Below are 13849 nucleotides of genomic sequence, written 5' to 3' on the forward strand. Positions count from 1 at the left end.
CGTTGGACCAAAGTATTGCTTTGCTTTAGCCAGTTTCTTACATATCTCTAGATTGTTGAACCTGTAGAAAAGTTCTATCTTCAAATAAATGGTATCAGAAAAGTATATTATTGTATGTACATATACCTGGAAATATAGCATGTTATTTTAAAACTATGGAATGAGATTCCACTTATATTTCACAAGGAAACACTCCACGATAATGGAATGTTTACTCTGCAGAATTAAGGAGCAGGGTGTTTACAGTGGATTTGTCTTGGTTTTAGCAACTTGACCTCAGTGCCGAACTTCATCCTTGAATGTAAGTGGAGATGTGCTGGCCAGCATAGACATTTCAGAACCAGTCACAGGGTACAGCTGAAGTATAGAAGAGCAGCACCATCTAATGGCGAATGTGATACTGTTTCGTGAGATAAATGTTGATTTGCTTTCAAGCTCAGTGCCAACTTGCTCACTTACCTTCTTAAGACATTTTAATTTACATTGCCTCCCCCCCCCCCACTCAGCCTCATTGCTTATAGTGTCACCTGCCAACTTAGGATGACACTTCACGTATCTGATGTGATGAAGTAGACTCCAATTCGCCAAAGCTATACTGAATAGCTTTAAGGTAGCCTCCTCCAAGCAGATGTCCTACAGATTTTTTTGGATTTCAAAGCTCTAGAGGGCATCTGCTTGCTAGAGGCTGCTTAGAAGTGCCAGAATGCTCTTTGTTTTGACTGCAACAGACTGTCCCCCCAAAATCATTACACAATACAGTAGCCCATACATCCATCTTCCAGGACTGTTTTGCATTTAAATAAATCCTGCTCATTAGATATTTCTATTAACTAATCCAACGGTCAAAGTATTCAACTGATAAGTCTTTTCTTTCATTCATTAATCAGTTGCCATTTGCAAAATAATACATTTCAGAGAACTTTATTATAGAACAGGGATAGTCTGAACAAAAAATAAGATATCGCCATCTGTCAAAAGGTTTTCTTTTGTTTCATTTATTTTTGGAATATACCGCCAATATCAGAGTAATGTGGTGTTCCTTAAGGAGTGAATCACGCTCCAGAAATGAATTAACTCATTTTTAACTATTAACTACTTTTGTTTTCATTACTGTGTATTTTGTAATAATGTTTTAAACTTCCGTTAGCTGCCTTGAATCCAAATTTGGGAGAAAGGCAGGATATAAATACGTAAAATAAAATAAATAAAACAATTAAGTCTCATTCTTTGCAGGAAGAGGCCTTGGAGCCAGAGTGGGAGAGACATAGGGACTAGTTTTCTATCATGAAGCCAGCAATACAAATGTCCGCTTAACAACTGCACACACAGAAATGCACAGGAAAACATACCCCACCATTTACCAGACCCCATAACAGACTTGGAATTTGCTTTACAACATGTGAGCGAAGTGTCCTCTGGCCACTTACTCTATCCTAGCCCTCTCTCATGACCTACCATCTCAATGACCCTGCATCTCCTGTACATCTGTCTTAAGACATCTCCCTGCACCTGTGTGATGTTTTCATTTCCCTCACTAGATTAGCATTCCATGACCGATTTTTTTTTTAACACCACATGACATCACAATGGCCCAAACCAATGGCTAGTAGAATATACCTACGAATATTCACTATGTAGACTGTAAGGCATGCTTAAGCTGAAAGGGATTCTAGACTGAAAAGGCCAAGCAGGCACTCTCTTTCCCTAGGCTGCAATTAAATAAATTAGTACTGTAACATTTGACAGTTATTAGATTGCTATTGATATTATAATTGCAACTGTGAGTTGGATAGATATTTTTAACTTAAGCCAAACCCTATCATTACTATTCTTGCTTTATTTGCCACGTCTGATAATAAAGCTGCAGAGACTATATTATTTTCTTCCTAAAATGGCATCATACAGCTTTCCAGTTTTCTTGATTTCAATCTCCCTGAAGCCAGCTGCTGTGAGGAGGCTGCTGTACTCTGCAGGGGTCCGCTCTTTCCCTTCAGTCTGAACCAACATATTAATGGAATAGAGCTGGCTTTCCAAAGGACCGCTTCTGTCTTCATTCAGAAGTGTTTCAACTAGAAAAACGCCGCCACCTGGTTGGGGAAAACAAGATTCATTTTGACACATTGCCCAGCCTCATCTTAATCCTATAATGGGTCTATAACCTCAGCCTAAGATTTCAAGAAAAAGAAAGCACCCAGGAATGAAGATGGAGCTATGTGAAACAGAACAACAAGGATTTAGACCGGTAAGCGAAGTATGGATCTCTATACTCTTCCTATAAACCAGAGCTAGCTAATGTGGTGCCCTCCAGATACTGCTGGACTACAACTCCCATTATCCCTGACATTGACGCTGATGGGAGTTGGAGTCCAAAGCCTCTTGAGGGTGCCAAGTTGGCTATCCCTACTATAAACTGAACATCTTCCATTGAAGTAAAATGATTTATTGTTGCTGCCATTATAAAATAACCAAAGACTTTTCAAGATGTTATGGAAAAGCTAAATTGATTGATAAAAGGAATGACAACACCAGGCTCATCATGTCATATATGTGACCATTGTGAATTCTACAATATGACTTGAAATTGTGCTGTTTATCTTTTCTTTCTTTTTAGTTGGTTTTCTAATAGTGTTTTTATAAATTGTAATTGTTTGACTGGTGATATGTTAATTATTCTATATGATTTGTGTTGCATTTGTAAGCTGCTTTGCAATTCACTTGAGTAAAAAGCAACACAGAAATATAATCAACCAATCAATGTATAGAAAGAGAGATGCTAGTATATTTAGCCTGCTATCACAATGCCACTGCCCTCCATGTCCATTTAGTCCTTCCTTAACTTCTGAAAGGGGAATACAACTACAACTGCCACTAACATTTCAGCTACTTTATTTCTAATGCCAAGGACAGCTACGTAGACAAACTTAGGAGTTTGTGCATGCTTGGTGGGATATTTGAATATTTCCTCCCCCTTTTAAAAGCAGGTTCCCATAGGCAACTATCACAACTATTTTTGAAACCCTTCTGAGCTTCAAAAATAGTCAGGTGGCAAGAGGAATGCCTGCTTTGAGAGTGGAAAAAAGCTTATCTGTGCACATGGGAGTAGCTGCTTGATGTTTTGAATCTCAGCTTTCTTTTAAAAAATAGCACAAATAGAAAGGATCAGTAACAGTTGTAGAAAAACTCAAGAATGAAAGAGACAGCTGCACAAATAGATATCGTTCCCAATGTGTTTTCAAGAAACTTCTTATCGAGGGATATCTTTAGAGCTTCTTAATAAAATCTGTTTGGGGAACATTTGCTGCTGCAGCTCACCCCTTGATAAAAAGTTTCATTGAAGTATGTTGAGAACCAATAACTTCCGCCCACCTGCACAGAGATACTTCCCGTTTCTCTTCTCTCCCCCCCCCCTCCAGCCTCAAACAGCTTGTAGCCCTCCAGTACAGATTGAAGGGCTACAGGGAGAGGAGAGGAAGGAGAAGCCTTATTGCATGAGTGATATCTGCTTGCCTAGCCTGCCACCAATTCCACCACCCCTCCTTCCGTGGTTGCAAGAATGCTAAGTGACAAGCTGACATCACAATTAATGGAAAGCACTCAGCACATTAAACAGTCCCAGAGAGATAAAGGCACTTGGTTTTTTGAAGTGATGAATGCAATGTATAGCCAGGCTCTTGTACGTTATTATACACATGTGCGTACCAGTTTTGCAAGCCTTCTGCACCTTTTTGAGAAGCTGCACACATTTCTCATCTGCCCAATCATGGAGGATCCTTGCTAAAATATACAGGTCAGCTTCTGGAACTGGGTCTGCAAAAAAATCTCCTGTATCAGGCAGAAAACAAACATTAATTTCTGATTAACCGAGAATTCAGCATGTCAAGAAAACATGGAATGGGTCCAAAGTAGCTGAGATCAGAAGAAGATTCGCTGGTGTTTATTTTCATGCTTGAGCCAGCATTAAAGTTCTCTGGGGGGACGGGTTTTGTGACTGCTGAGATGCACCATGTTAATAAAAGCATCTAAACTACATGTTTTCTATTTGTTGGACACAAGGCATGTGTGAGAGAACAGTAAGTCCAACAATACAGGCACTTTCTGTATTAGTTTCTGTGTGAAGATGGTCTATCCTGTAATTAATTCAGAGAATAGAGGTTCTAATATTATAATTTAACCTATTTCATTCTTGAACAGCATGGGTGGCATACAATCATCTTCATTAATTTCAGTGGGTCTTCTCTGATTAAAAAGTAGCTGAATATCACCTAGAGTATTGGGATTTTAAGAAACATTCATGCAAGCAGCCAAGACATTTTTCTGGAAGAGCCAACTCTAAAAACCATCCAGTGACTTATCTGTTAGGCAGTGAGAGCTTTTGCAGTCACACACAAATATATATAAGCTCTAGCTCCAGGTCACAATTGTATGGCCCTTCCGAAACGTCCAACAAATAAAATATTTCAAATGTGGGGGGGGGGATAGCCTTAGGGAAAAAAAGCACAGTATTAAATTATGGGGCTACTTTCTAAAGAGAGGGGAAAGGAATTTATAGTAAAAAGCAATGTTCTCCTCCTCTAATGTTCAACTGTCCCTTACATAGCATAGCCAGGACTAAATTCCTGGGTCCTGCTTTACTGCGCTTGGTTGGCAGGCCTGTTGAGTCACATGCCGCACTGCTTTTGCAGGATACAGATCCTTCTGTAACTCTGCAGGTGGCGAGATTCCTGAATGCGGTTATCTCACACACAAAAACCACCAAAAAACAACAACAACAACAACAAAAACTAATCGGACAGTTATGATGAGAGTGCATGACGGATCTCGTCTCCAGTTCTCCTTTTTCTGTGAACCGTCCCTTGGATCTTTCTGGGCCCCAAGCTGTTATTTGTCACTGCTCAATGACCCACCCTTGCATCGTGGTGTTCCCCTTCTGTTGTTAGATGTATTGGTTTTTATGCTTCTGTGCTTTTATGTTTGTACATATTTTATGGGCTAATAGCCGTAAATAAATTTATATACATAATGTTCTCCTCCTCATCCTAGTTTTCTCAGAAACCACCATCTTTACCTTCATGAAAAGTGATCCGCCGTTCCTCAGAGGACACAAAATGCTTCTTTGCTGTTTGTACTACTTTAGGCAGGTCGAAAATGGTGACTGAACAATTTGGATATAGTGAAACACATTCCTGGGCTAAAGCACCAGCACCTCCTTTTTGAAGAAAAAGGTAAAAAAAAACCAGTAATGAGTTCAGAGGAGGAGGCGGAGGCGGAGAAAAATAACTAACGAACTAACCAACCAACCAACCAACCAACCAACCAACCAACCCATATTAGCACAGCACTATTTTTTTCCTCACATCCTTTTTTGAGTATGGATGGGCCTGCCTCTGGGTTTCTTACCATTTCTGGCAGGGAATGATGCCTGCTTCATCTGAAGTGGCATAAGTTTTGACTGTCTTGGCCTGGACAGGACCACAACCCAAGCTAAGGTCCCCTGGTATGCACCCGGCATGAAATGAGGTGACATTCCACAAACCTCTTTGATGGCACAAGGGGTGCTGGGACTTGAAATCAGCTCTGCCACTACTAACAGGAGCCAAGATACATAAGGAAATATTTGGTTTCTCTACAGAGAAGGCCCTCACGAGCCCCACTGAGTGCTGCAAACTGCATTTCCAAATCCTACAGATATCACTGAGGCCAACATGGTTATGTACTAGAACACGCCAACCACTATAGTAAGGTCAGGTTTGGACAGCTGCCCAGTAAACACACTGGTACTGCTGAGTACTGGATTGCCTCAAGCTACCATATGATTAACTGCTTGCAACTTTTAAAATTCATGCCAGTCCATAAAATAGACCCAGTGCAGTTTTAATGCCTTCATTAAACGGGCAGTTGTCTTACAGTGCAAGTTTTTCCATGCAAGATTTTAACATTTCTGTGTATGTGTCAAAGGAAAACTACTGAAACTTATTAAATGGCACTTACCTCCAAGATCGTATATGACAGGGAACAAAGAAAGATCAAATGCAGCTATCACATCTCTGCCACATATGCTCCAAATTGCATTCAATCCATACATGAATTTTATCATTTCTTCCTCTGATCTAGAGATTTGAAATTGCACCAGCAATAAGCTTATTGCAAATGTCCACAATGATTTACTGCTATGTAAAAGACACGGACAGCTTTTCTGCCATCCTAATTAAAAGAATTGCATATTCTTTAACACATCCATGATATCTTTGTGCAGACGGCCCCATTCATTTCTGTGGAAGGGCAACTCTGCAAACGGACACATGGATCTGCTGTTTCTATTGCACAAGCAAGGCATTCTTGCAGAAGAACTTGTGTATTATTGTGCTCAGAAAATCTCTTAAGAAATCAAGAATTGGACCATGACATGCTGGCCTCAGTTAACCATATACTATTAACCTCCAAAACAGATTACTGCTGTGTGCTCCCCCTACAGTTTAATGACCTTCACACTAACCATCGTTGCTATCAAAAACAGCGTGCACACAGAGACATTTGATCAGGGGCAATCTATTGTGTTTTAGATTAAACCATTATAGTGGAAGCCTTACCTGTAAAGTGCTTCGAAGACATCTTTTGATGAAATGCCAAATGCTCTCTCATATTGGTTTTCCCCCTCCCTTAAATTAAGGGGAAAAAAATCTTGATAAATTCAACAGCTAACTTTAAAATGTCATTTATATTACATAATACTGCCATACTCAAGAAGAACCCTGAACAAATGCCTAAGAATGTTTGCATGATGTTGCTTATAGAGTTCACTTTTTCACAGGAGCAGTGATCCTGAAGTAAGCAAGCTTTAAAAATAAATAAATCATCAAAACATTCCACAACCTCCCATCCTTCCTGGGAACCTAAGAGACAGAAGTATGCTTATATATGCCTACATCCCTAGCTGTATCAAGAACCATAAATGCAATTTAGCGATGCCAGCAATTACCTCTTCTGGAATACAAATTTGCTCAGCTTATCATTCTTAACAATATTGCAAATCTAGCTTCTCACCCCCTAGGTCTTCTCTGATTTGGAATGTAAAACAAGATTCTGCACACACACATCCCAACTATTCAGTGGCCTTGACAACCAAAGTCAGATAAGCTTTGTAGGCACATGCATGAAGAAGAAGAAGAAGAAGAAGAAGAAGAAGAAGAAGAAGAAGAAGAAGAAGAAGAAGAAGAAGAGGAGGAGGAGGAGTAGTAGTAGTAGTTTGGATTTTATATCCTGCTTTATCACTACCCGAAGGAATCTCAAAGCGGCTAACATTCTCCTTTCCCTTCCTCCCCCACAACAAACACTCTGTGAGGTGAGTGAAGCTGAGAGACTTCAGAGATGTGTGACTGGCCCAAGGTCACCCAGCAGCTGCATGTGGAGGAGTGGAGACACGAACCCGGTTCACCAGATCACGAGTCTATCGCTCTTAACCACTACACCACAGTGGCTCTTAACCACAGGCTCTTAACCACTACACCACACTGTGCCCAATGAAACTCTCACAGCTGTCTCTGAACTGTGTGAGCCAGACAACCTAACCAAGCAGCCTTTTGCTTGGCACGTATAATCTGCTTTGGGTCAATTACTTTGATTTGTTCCTTGCGAAGGTTTCATGTAACTGATGTTTCTCACCCAGCTCTAAAAACTCTTTCTTTCCCCACTGAATGTATTTACACGGTCATTGCTGTTGTTTTGGCTGGGAAAGGTGGAGGTAAATTTCAAGGCAGATTTCTTCTGAAGCAGACATAAGATAAGGTGCCTATCTGCAGAGCACCACCAGTGAACATGTGCCAAGAAAGATCTCTTAGAAAACAGATGTGTGTTTTTTTCCAAACATATGCCGAGGAAGCTTGTAATTGCCAAGTGCATTCTTAATTGAGCCAAAGGGAATTGTTCCATCACTGGTGCACATGGGGGATACAGGATGCTTCTCTGACAGAGCTACGCTTGATAGTTGTTTTGAATTGAAGGGAAATATGGATTTAGTTCCGCCTTATACTCCTTCTGAAACAACTGACAGGTGTTAAGAGGGTCTCCAAAATGTCTTGAGCTCAAGTGCCTTCCCATTTTTTAATATTTATTGCTTTCTCTGGATTATGGCAAATGACCAGAACTTGAAGATAATGGAAATTTGTTGGGAAGCTTCTACTTGGAAACTGGCTAAATGGGCCATTTTAAATTTGCATTAATTTCAGCTGAACTTGGAAAATCCTCTTTCACAGCTCCCAACCATCCGTGATAAAGAACTTAGTATTACTAACAACATATGGTGGTCCTTATTCGCTGAAAAATCCACCCCAATTTCCTTTGTTTTCTTCTGGCACAGACAATAGAATCAACTGGTATCTCAACACCTTCGTGCCAGTTCCTCATTGCTAAGTATCCTCCTGAGAATTCTCTCGGTAAATAGTGCTGTTATGACAAAGCATTCCCTAGCTGGTTTCCACACACCTGCAAAAAATGAATCTTCTTAAGCGTTAACAATAACACAATGCTACCACTTGGTGTGTGGTATAAAAAATAAAGTAATAGTGTAACAATAGTAACTCTATATCAGTCCTGTTTGAACTATTAGCACTTCAGCATTCAACAGTAAACAGTAGTTTTCCTGAAAAAGATCAATGCAAAGGGAATAATGCAGTGGTTCACTGCAAGTTTTTACAAAGGTTTCATCTTTCAATTATCAACATAAACTTCCTCATCGTTCACCTTACCTCACAGCATCTGTCAAGTAGTGCCAGCACAAATAGATGGTTTTGGAATAGTACATCAAGTTGTGATACTGAGACTTCGGGCTTGATTTTGTGAGGTAGAGATTTGATATTTCTGTGTTTCCATAAAATGCTGAAGAGGAAAGAAGGCAAAGTCAGTATTTAGCACAGTGGTGATGATATCTGTGGCACCATCATCTTAAGAACAAGAATCATGCATCTGCACAATTTATTTGTCCAACTTAAAGCAGTTTTTGATGCAATCTTCTTAGAAATCTACACTGACTCTGCTTGCCATTTGCCAAAATAGACGTCAAATTTGGGGATTTAACAGCATCCTTGTGTAGCTCAAGGTGAAACTGCCTGGAAGCAAAGAGAGATTAGATGCCCTCTTGTGTATGCGCAACACACACATTCACCCTTGAATGTTTCACAAAAGTCTTTCTGTTTTGCAGGTGGGAAACAGACAATCATTTAAAAAAAGAGCTGGAAGTGGTTTGAGAGTTACCTTCCATTGTGCATTAATGTGTGTGTATATACATATATATATATATGCTTTCGTAGATTTTCACGGGTACAGGAATGCAGGTTTTGGTGTCCTCGGGTGTCTTCCCGTGTAAAAGTTGGGGTGTCTAGGCGACGTTTCGACGAGGTCTCACTCGTCATCTTCAGGCTGGTGCTTTCGGCTTCTTGTTACTGGAACAGAGCAGGATCTCAGTGTTTGAGTTCCTATAAATACTGTAGAGGGGGTGTGGTGTATAGCCTCCAATGTTCTGGGCAGAGAGGAAGTTCCCAGGCTAGTGTGCCTTTTCTTCTTTTGTTCCTTAATTACTTGAGAGATATCTTGAGTGATTTCTTGAGTGATATCCTGAGTACCACTTAGGTGGGTCATTAGGTGTGGATTAGTTGCTAAAGTCTTTGTGTCTTGACCTCTTGAACTTTGTGAAGAGTTTTCATGAGAAGATGGCTGTACTGTACTTAGTTGTGCTCTGGCTTGGCTTCGTGTATAGGGGCGAGCTGTGGTTTTGTGGCTTGTGTCAGCCAGATCTGTGTAGGGATTGCAGGGGGGTGCAGCATCCGGAGGTGCCACCATGGATTGGCTACTGGATGGTGTCTGTAATTCATCTGTGGAGAGGGTCTGGGTTTGGGTCTGGTGTGGTTGATTGGTGTTGGCGTTCTGTGTGCCTCTGGATCTGGTGTCAGTTTTTGTGGGGAGGGCTAATTTCCAGATGTCTGGCAAGCGGGATGTGTCGTCACGCTTGTTCATGTTGTGAGGGTGTTTCTCTATCTCGATGGCTTCCATGATTATTCTCTTGTGGTGATGTTCCGTGTTAAAGAGCAATTTGGAATCTGCAAAATTAATTTCGTGTCCTGTTTCTTTCATGTGTTGGAAAAGAGAGGAAGTTTTTTCTTCTTTTTTGACGGCATTCTTGTGTTCTGCGATACGTGCATCCATGGTGGCACCTCCGGATGCTGCACCCCCCTGCAATCCCTACACAGATCTGGCTGACACAAGCCACAAAACCACAGCTCGCCCCTATACACGAAGCCAAGCCAGAGCACAACTAAGTACAGTACAGCCATCTTCTCATGAAAACTCTTCACAAAGTTCAAGAGGTCAAGACACAAAGACTTTAGCAACTAATCCACACCTAATGACCCACCTAAGTGGTACTCAGGATATCACTCAAGAAATCACTCAAGATATCTCTCAAGTAATTAAGGAACAAAAGAAGAAAAGGCACACTAGCCTGGGAACTTCCTCTCTGCCCAGAACATTGGAGGCTATACACCACACCCCCTCTACAGTATTTATAGGAACTCAAACACTGAGATCCTGCTCTGTTCCAGTAACAAGAAGCCGAAAGCACCAGCCTGAAGATGACGAGTGAGACCTCGTCGAAACGTCGCCTAGACACCCCAACTTTTACACGGGAAGACACCCGAGGACACCAAAACCTGCATATATATATATATATATATATATATATATATATATATATATACTCTTGCATGTAGCAAACACAGCTTGCAGATTATCAAAACAATATAGAAATAGGCAAAACCTATTTACCAAAGCTGAAAAACAGCTGAGCAGGTGAACCAGAACCAGCAATCTCTATTTCAGATTACCTTCAATGTTATTAAGAAATGTTTGTTGCCCACTGGCAAGCAGAAGACTCCAGGCTCAATCCCTGGCCTTTCCAGACAGGGGAAGACCCTGCCTGAAACCCTCAAAAGCCAACACCAGTCAGGATAGGCCATCCCTTCCCAAACTGGGGCTCAGTAGTTGGTTCAGACAACCTTGACCATTGGCCATTCTGACTCAGGTTGATGGGTGTTAAGGTCCTAAACATTTAGGATACCCAGGTTGTGGGCAGCTGGTGTAGGTGGCTGGTTCCTTCCTACACTCTTAAAAAACATTGTGGTCAGTTTCTAGGCACATAATGTGCAGAGGCCAAAACAGGGGTGGCTGGTCATGTTAGATTCCTCTGCCACGGTTACCTCCTTCCTTTTTCACTTCTGCTCTCAGCAGCTTTAAACCCACACAGGCATCTAGCAACCTCTCCATTCCGTGGAAACTGCTGCCCAGCTGCTCTGCAATGGCCTTCGAGGTCAAGAGTTCTTCTGACTCTCTCAGCAGATCAAATACTCCCAGCTCACAGGCAGCAAACATCACCTAAAACCAAACGAACGGGCAGGGATGAAAGAAGCAAAGAGAGAAAGCACAGCAGCGGCTAACAGTGCAGCGACTTTTCAGAAGTAAGTCCTATGGAATTCAATGAGGCTTGCTCCCAGGTAAGCAGGGTTGGTTAGGACGGCAGCCTACAGTCGAATGGCAGAAATAATTTTAAACTGACCTCTGCAATGCATTGTTGAGCTTCATCTAAGTCTTTATTAAACTAAGCATACATAGTCTGAATGCATATTTTTGTTGTGGGATTTTTATTGTTGCCATAAGGTAAAGGTAAAGGGATCCCTGACCATTAGGTCCAGTCATGACCGACTCTGGGGTTGCAGTGCTCATCTCGCTTTATTGGGTGAGGGAACCAGTGTACAGCTTCCGGATCATGTGGCCAGAATGACTAAGCCGCTTCTGGCAAACTAGAGCAGTGCATGGAAACACCGTTTACCTTCCCGCCGGAGCAGTACTTATTGATCTACTTGCACTTTTACATGCTTTCGAACTGCTAGGTTGGCAGAAGCAGGGACCGAGCAACGGGAGCTCACCCCGTCGCAGGGATTCGAACCGCCGACCTTCTGATCAGCAAGTCCTAGGCACTGTGGTTTAACCCACAGCGCCACCTGTGTCCCGGGTGCCATACATAATATTACACAAAAATACACAATACACAATTGTTGCCATACACAATAATAAAAACAGTATGTTGAAGTCACAGCTGCAATAGATGTCCTCATTGTTTTTATCCTGGCAACAGACTCCTTTTAAAAAGAGAAACATGATCTCTATATATACAGTATATGCTTGCTTCAATATCTTACTTTACCACAAAATTTGAAGGGATAATTTCCCCTTTGGGACTAGTTCAAAGTTATTTATTGATGATTTTCTAGCATCTTTGAAAACTTTACTTGTTCCCAGCTTCCTTGTGGGTTTGCAAAACCTTTGCATTTTTCTATTGATTGGAATTGCATATTGCCTACAGAAGAGAATCTCTTTTCTCTCTCTCTCTTTTAAAAAAGGTTCATATTAGGAGTTTTCCTATTTCACACCTGTGAAGAATCTCAGATGTATATCAAAATGGAACTGTGTTGACACCTCTTTCTCTCTTTCCACAGTGAAATACTGTTGTTAAGAAACAAGGCTAGCTTCTTCCTGGAGGGCACAAGCTGTAAGCACTAAAGCAACTGGGCTCTTTCTACAAGCGGGCACTGAAAAGGTGGGAAAACTCTACATGAGATTTACTTTTAAGTGACATCTTTGCTTGATGCTAGATTTTTCCAAATTTGTATTCAGAGAAAAGTCAAAACATGCTTTGCTTTTAACCTAAACATGTATGGACTTTAGATTACCAAGAAATGGTTGCAGGTTTGGAAATTTTAGTTTATAAGGAGCCCTGGCTCAACAGAGATGATTCAAATGGTGGGGTTTAAGATTATTTACTTTGATACTGGTTTAAATTTCATTCATGTCATTCCTCCCAGCACATTTAGTTAACACCTGTTGTTGCAAGCTGTTGAACACAAAATTAAAACAGATAAACTAAAAGATTCGCCTCTATAGATGCTCTAGGTTCTGCACACATCCACAATAAGAAGGAAAAAGCATCACTTCCTAGTTTAAATTTTCTTGAGGCATATCATTTGTGAGCCTTACCTTTGATATTAAAAATCCATTCTGGTACTGAATTAAGAGACGAGGATATTCGAGGTCCTCTTCGGAGCTCATTTTTGTCCACTGCACTGTGAGAAATCCTCTTTCCTTCTTCATTTAAATAAGCCTCTTTAGCGTGTAGGCACAGATGATTCTGGGTAGTCCACTTTAACTGTACTAATACCACTCCAGACATATTTAGTCTTATTACCACAAATGTGCTGACGCAAGCTCTCCCTTCCAGGGGATGCTGTAGTCAGTGTTGTGGGTTCATTTGCTCAAATTAAAAACTCCACTAGCCTAAAGAAGGGTCTGAACTATTGTTAAATATATTAAAATGTGACCACCAAATAGCTTCAAGTGTGCAAGACCAGTTGACTGTGTGAAAGAGGCATTTTGCATTCTTTTTATTTATAGCTTTTATATATACAGTACCAGGCATGTCCAACTCCCAAGAGACTGTGATCTACTCCTAGTATAAAAAAGCTGGCAGTGATCTACCCATTATCATTGGAGGTAGGAGGAGCGTGCATGGGGTGGGTGGATTGTCCAGAGTTCTTCAGCTTTTATTTGTTAACTTTTGGTAAACTTTATTTAATCCCATGATCAATAAGGGTCCCATGATCTACCAGGATCAGCAGGGGATCTATCGGAAGAGCATGATCTACTGGTTGGACATGATATATACCAACGACTCAGTGTGGTGTACAGTAATTTGGTAACAAAGGGTTACAGCGAAACAAGTCATTCTGTTAGCACATGGACTTCCATGTTT

At 41.0% G+C, this 13849-nt stretch overlaps 1 protein-coding gene across 1 annotated transcript; it reads right to left on the reverse strand.

Moving 5' to 3' along the window:
• Nucleotides 1–907: 907 nt before the first annotated feature.
• ASMT (acetylserotonin O-methyltransferase) lies at nucleotides 908–13502 on the reverse strand. Its single transcript, XM_081859226.1, has 8 exons — nucleotides 13078–13502; nucleotides 11244–11418; nucleotides 8742–8871; nucleotides 6588–6656; nucleotides 5989–6107; nucleotides 5066–5206; nucleotides 3700–3822; nucleotides 908–2087 (listed from the first exon to the last, which is right to left on the reverse strand). Exons 1-8 carry the CDS (start codon nucleotides 13189–13191, stop codon nucleotides 1876–1878), a joined length of 1083 nt encoding a protein of 360 aa, XP_081715352.1. The 5' UTR covers nucleotides 13192–13502; the 3' UTR covers nucleotides 908–1875.
• Nucleotides 13503–13849: the final 347 nt, after the last annotated feature.

This window comes from Podarcis erhardii (assembly GCF_964252035.2).
Source record: "Podarcis erhardii genome assembly, chromosome: 4".
In the NCBI taxonomy this organism is placed as follows: Eukaryota; Metazoa; Chordata; class Lepidosauria; order Squamata; family Lacertidae; genus Podarcis; species Podarcis erhardii.

Coding starts and splice junctions, on each gene's coding strand:
- ASMT (XM_081859226.1), bottom strand. CDS start 13,191: ATGAAGAAGGAAAGAGGATTTCTCACAGTGCAGTGGACAAAAATGAGC. Junction 8,872..11,243: donor AGAAGTGAAAAAGGAAGGAG/GTAACCGTGGCA, acceptor TTTCCTCTTCAG/CATTTTATGGAAACACAGAA. Junction 6,108..6,587: donor GTCTTCGAAGCACTTTACAG/GTAAGGCTTCCA, acceptor TCAAATCTCTAG/ATCAGAGGAAGAAATGATAA.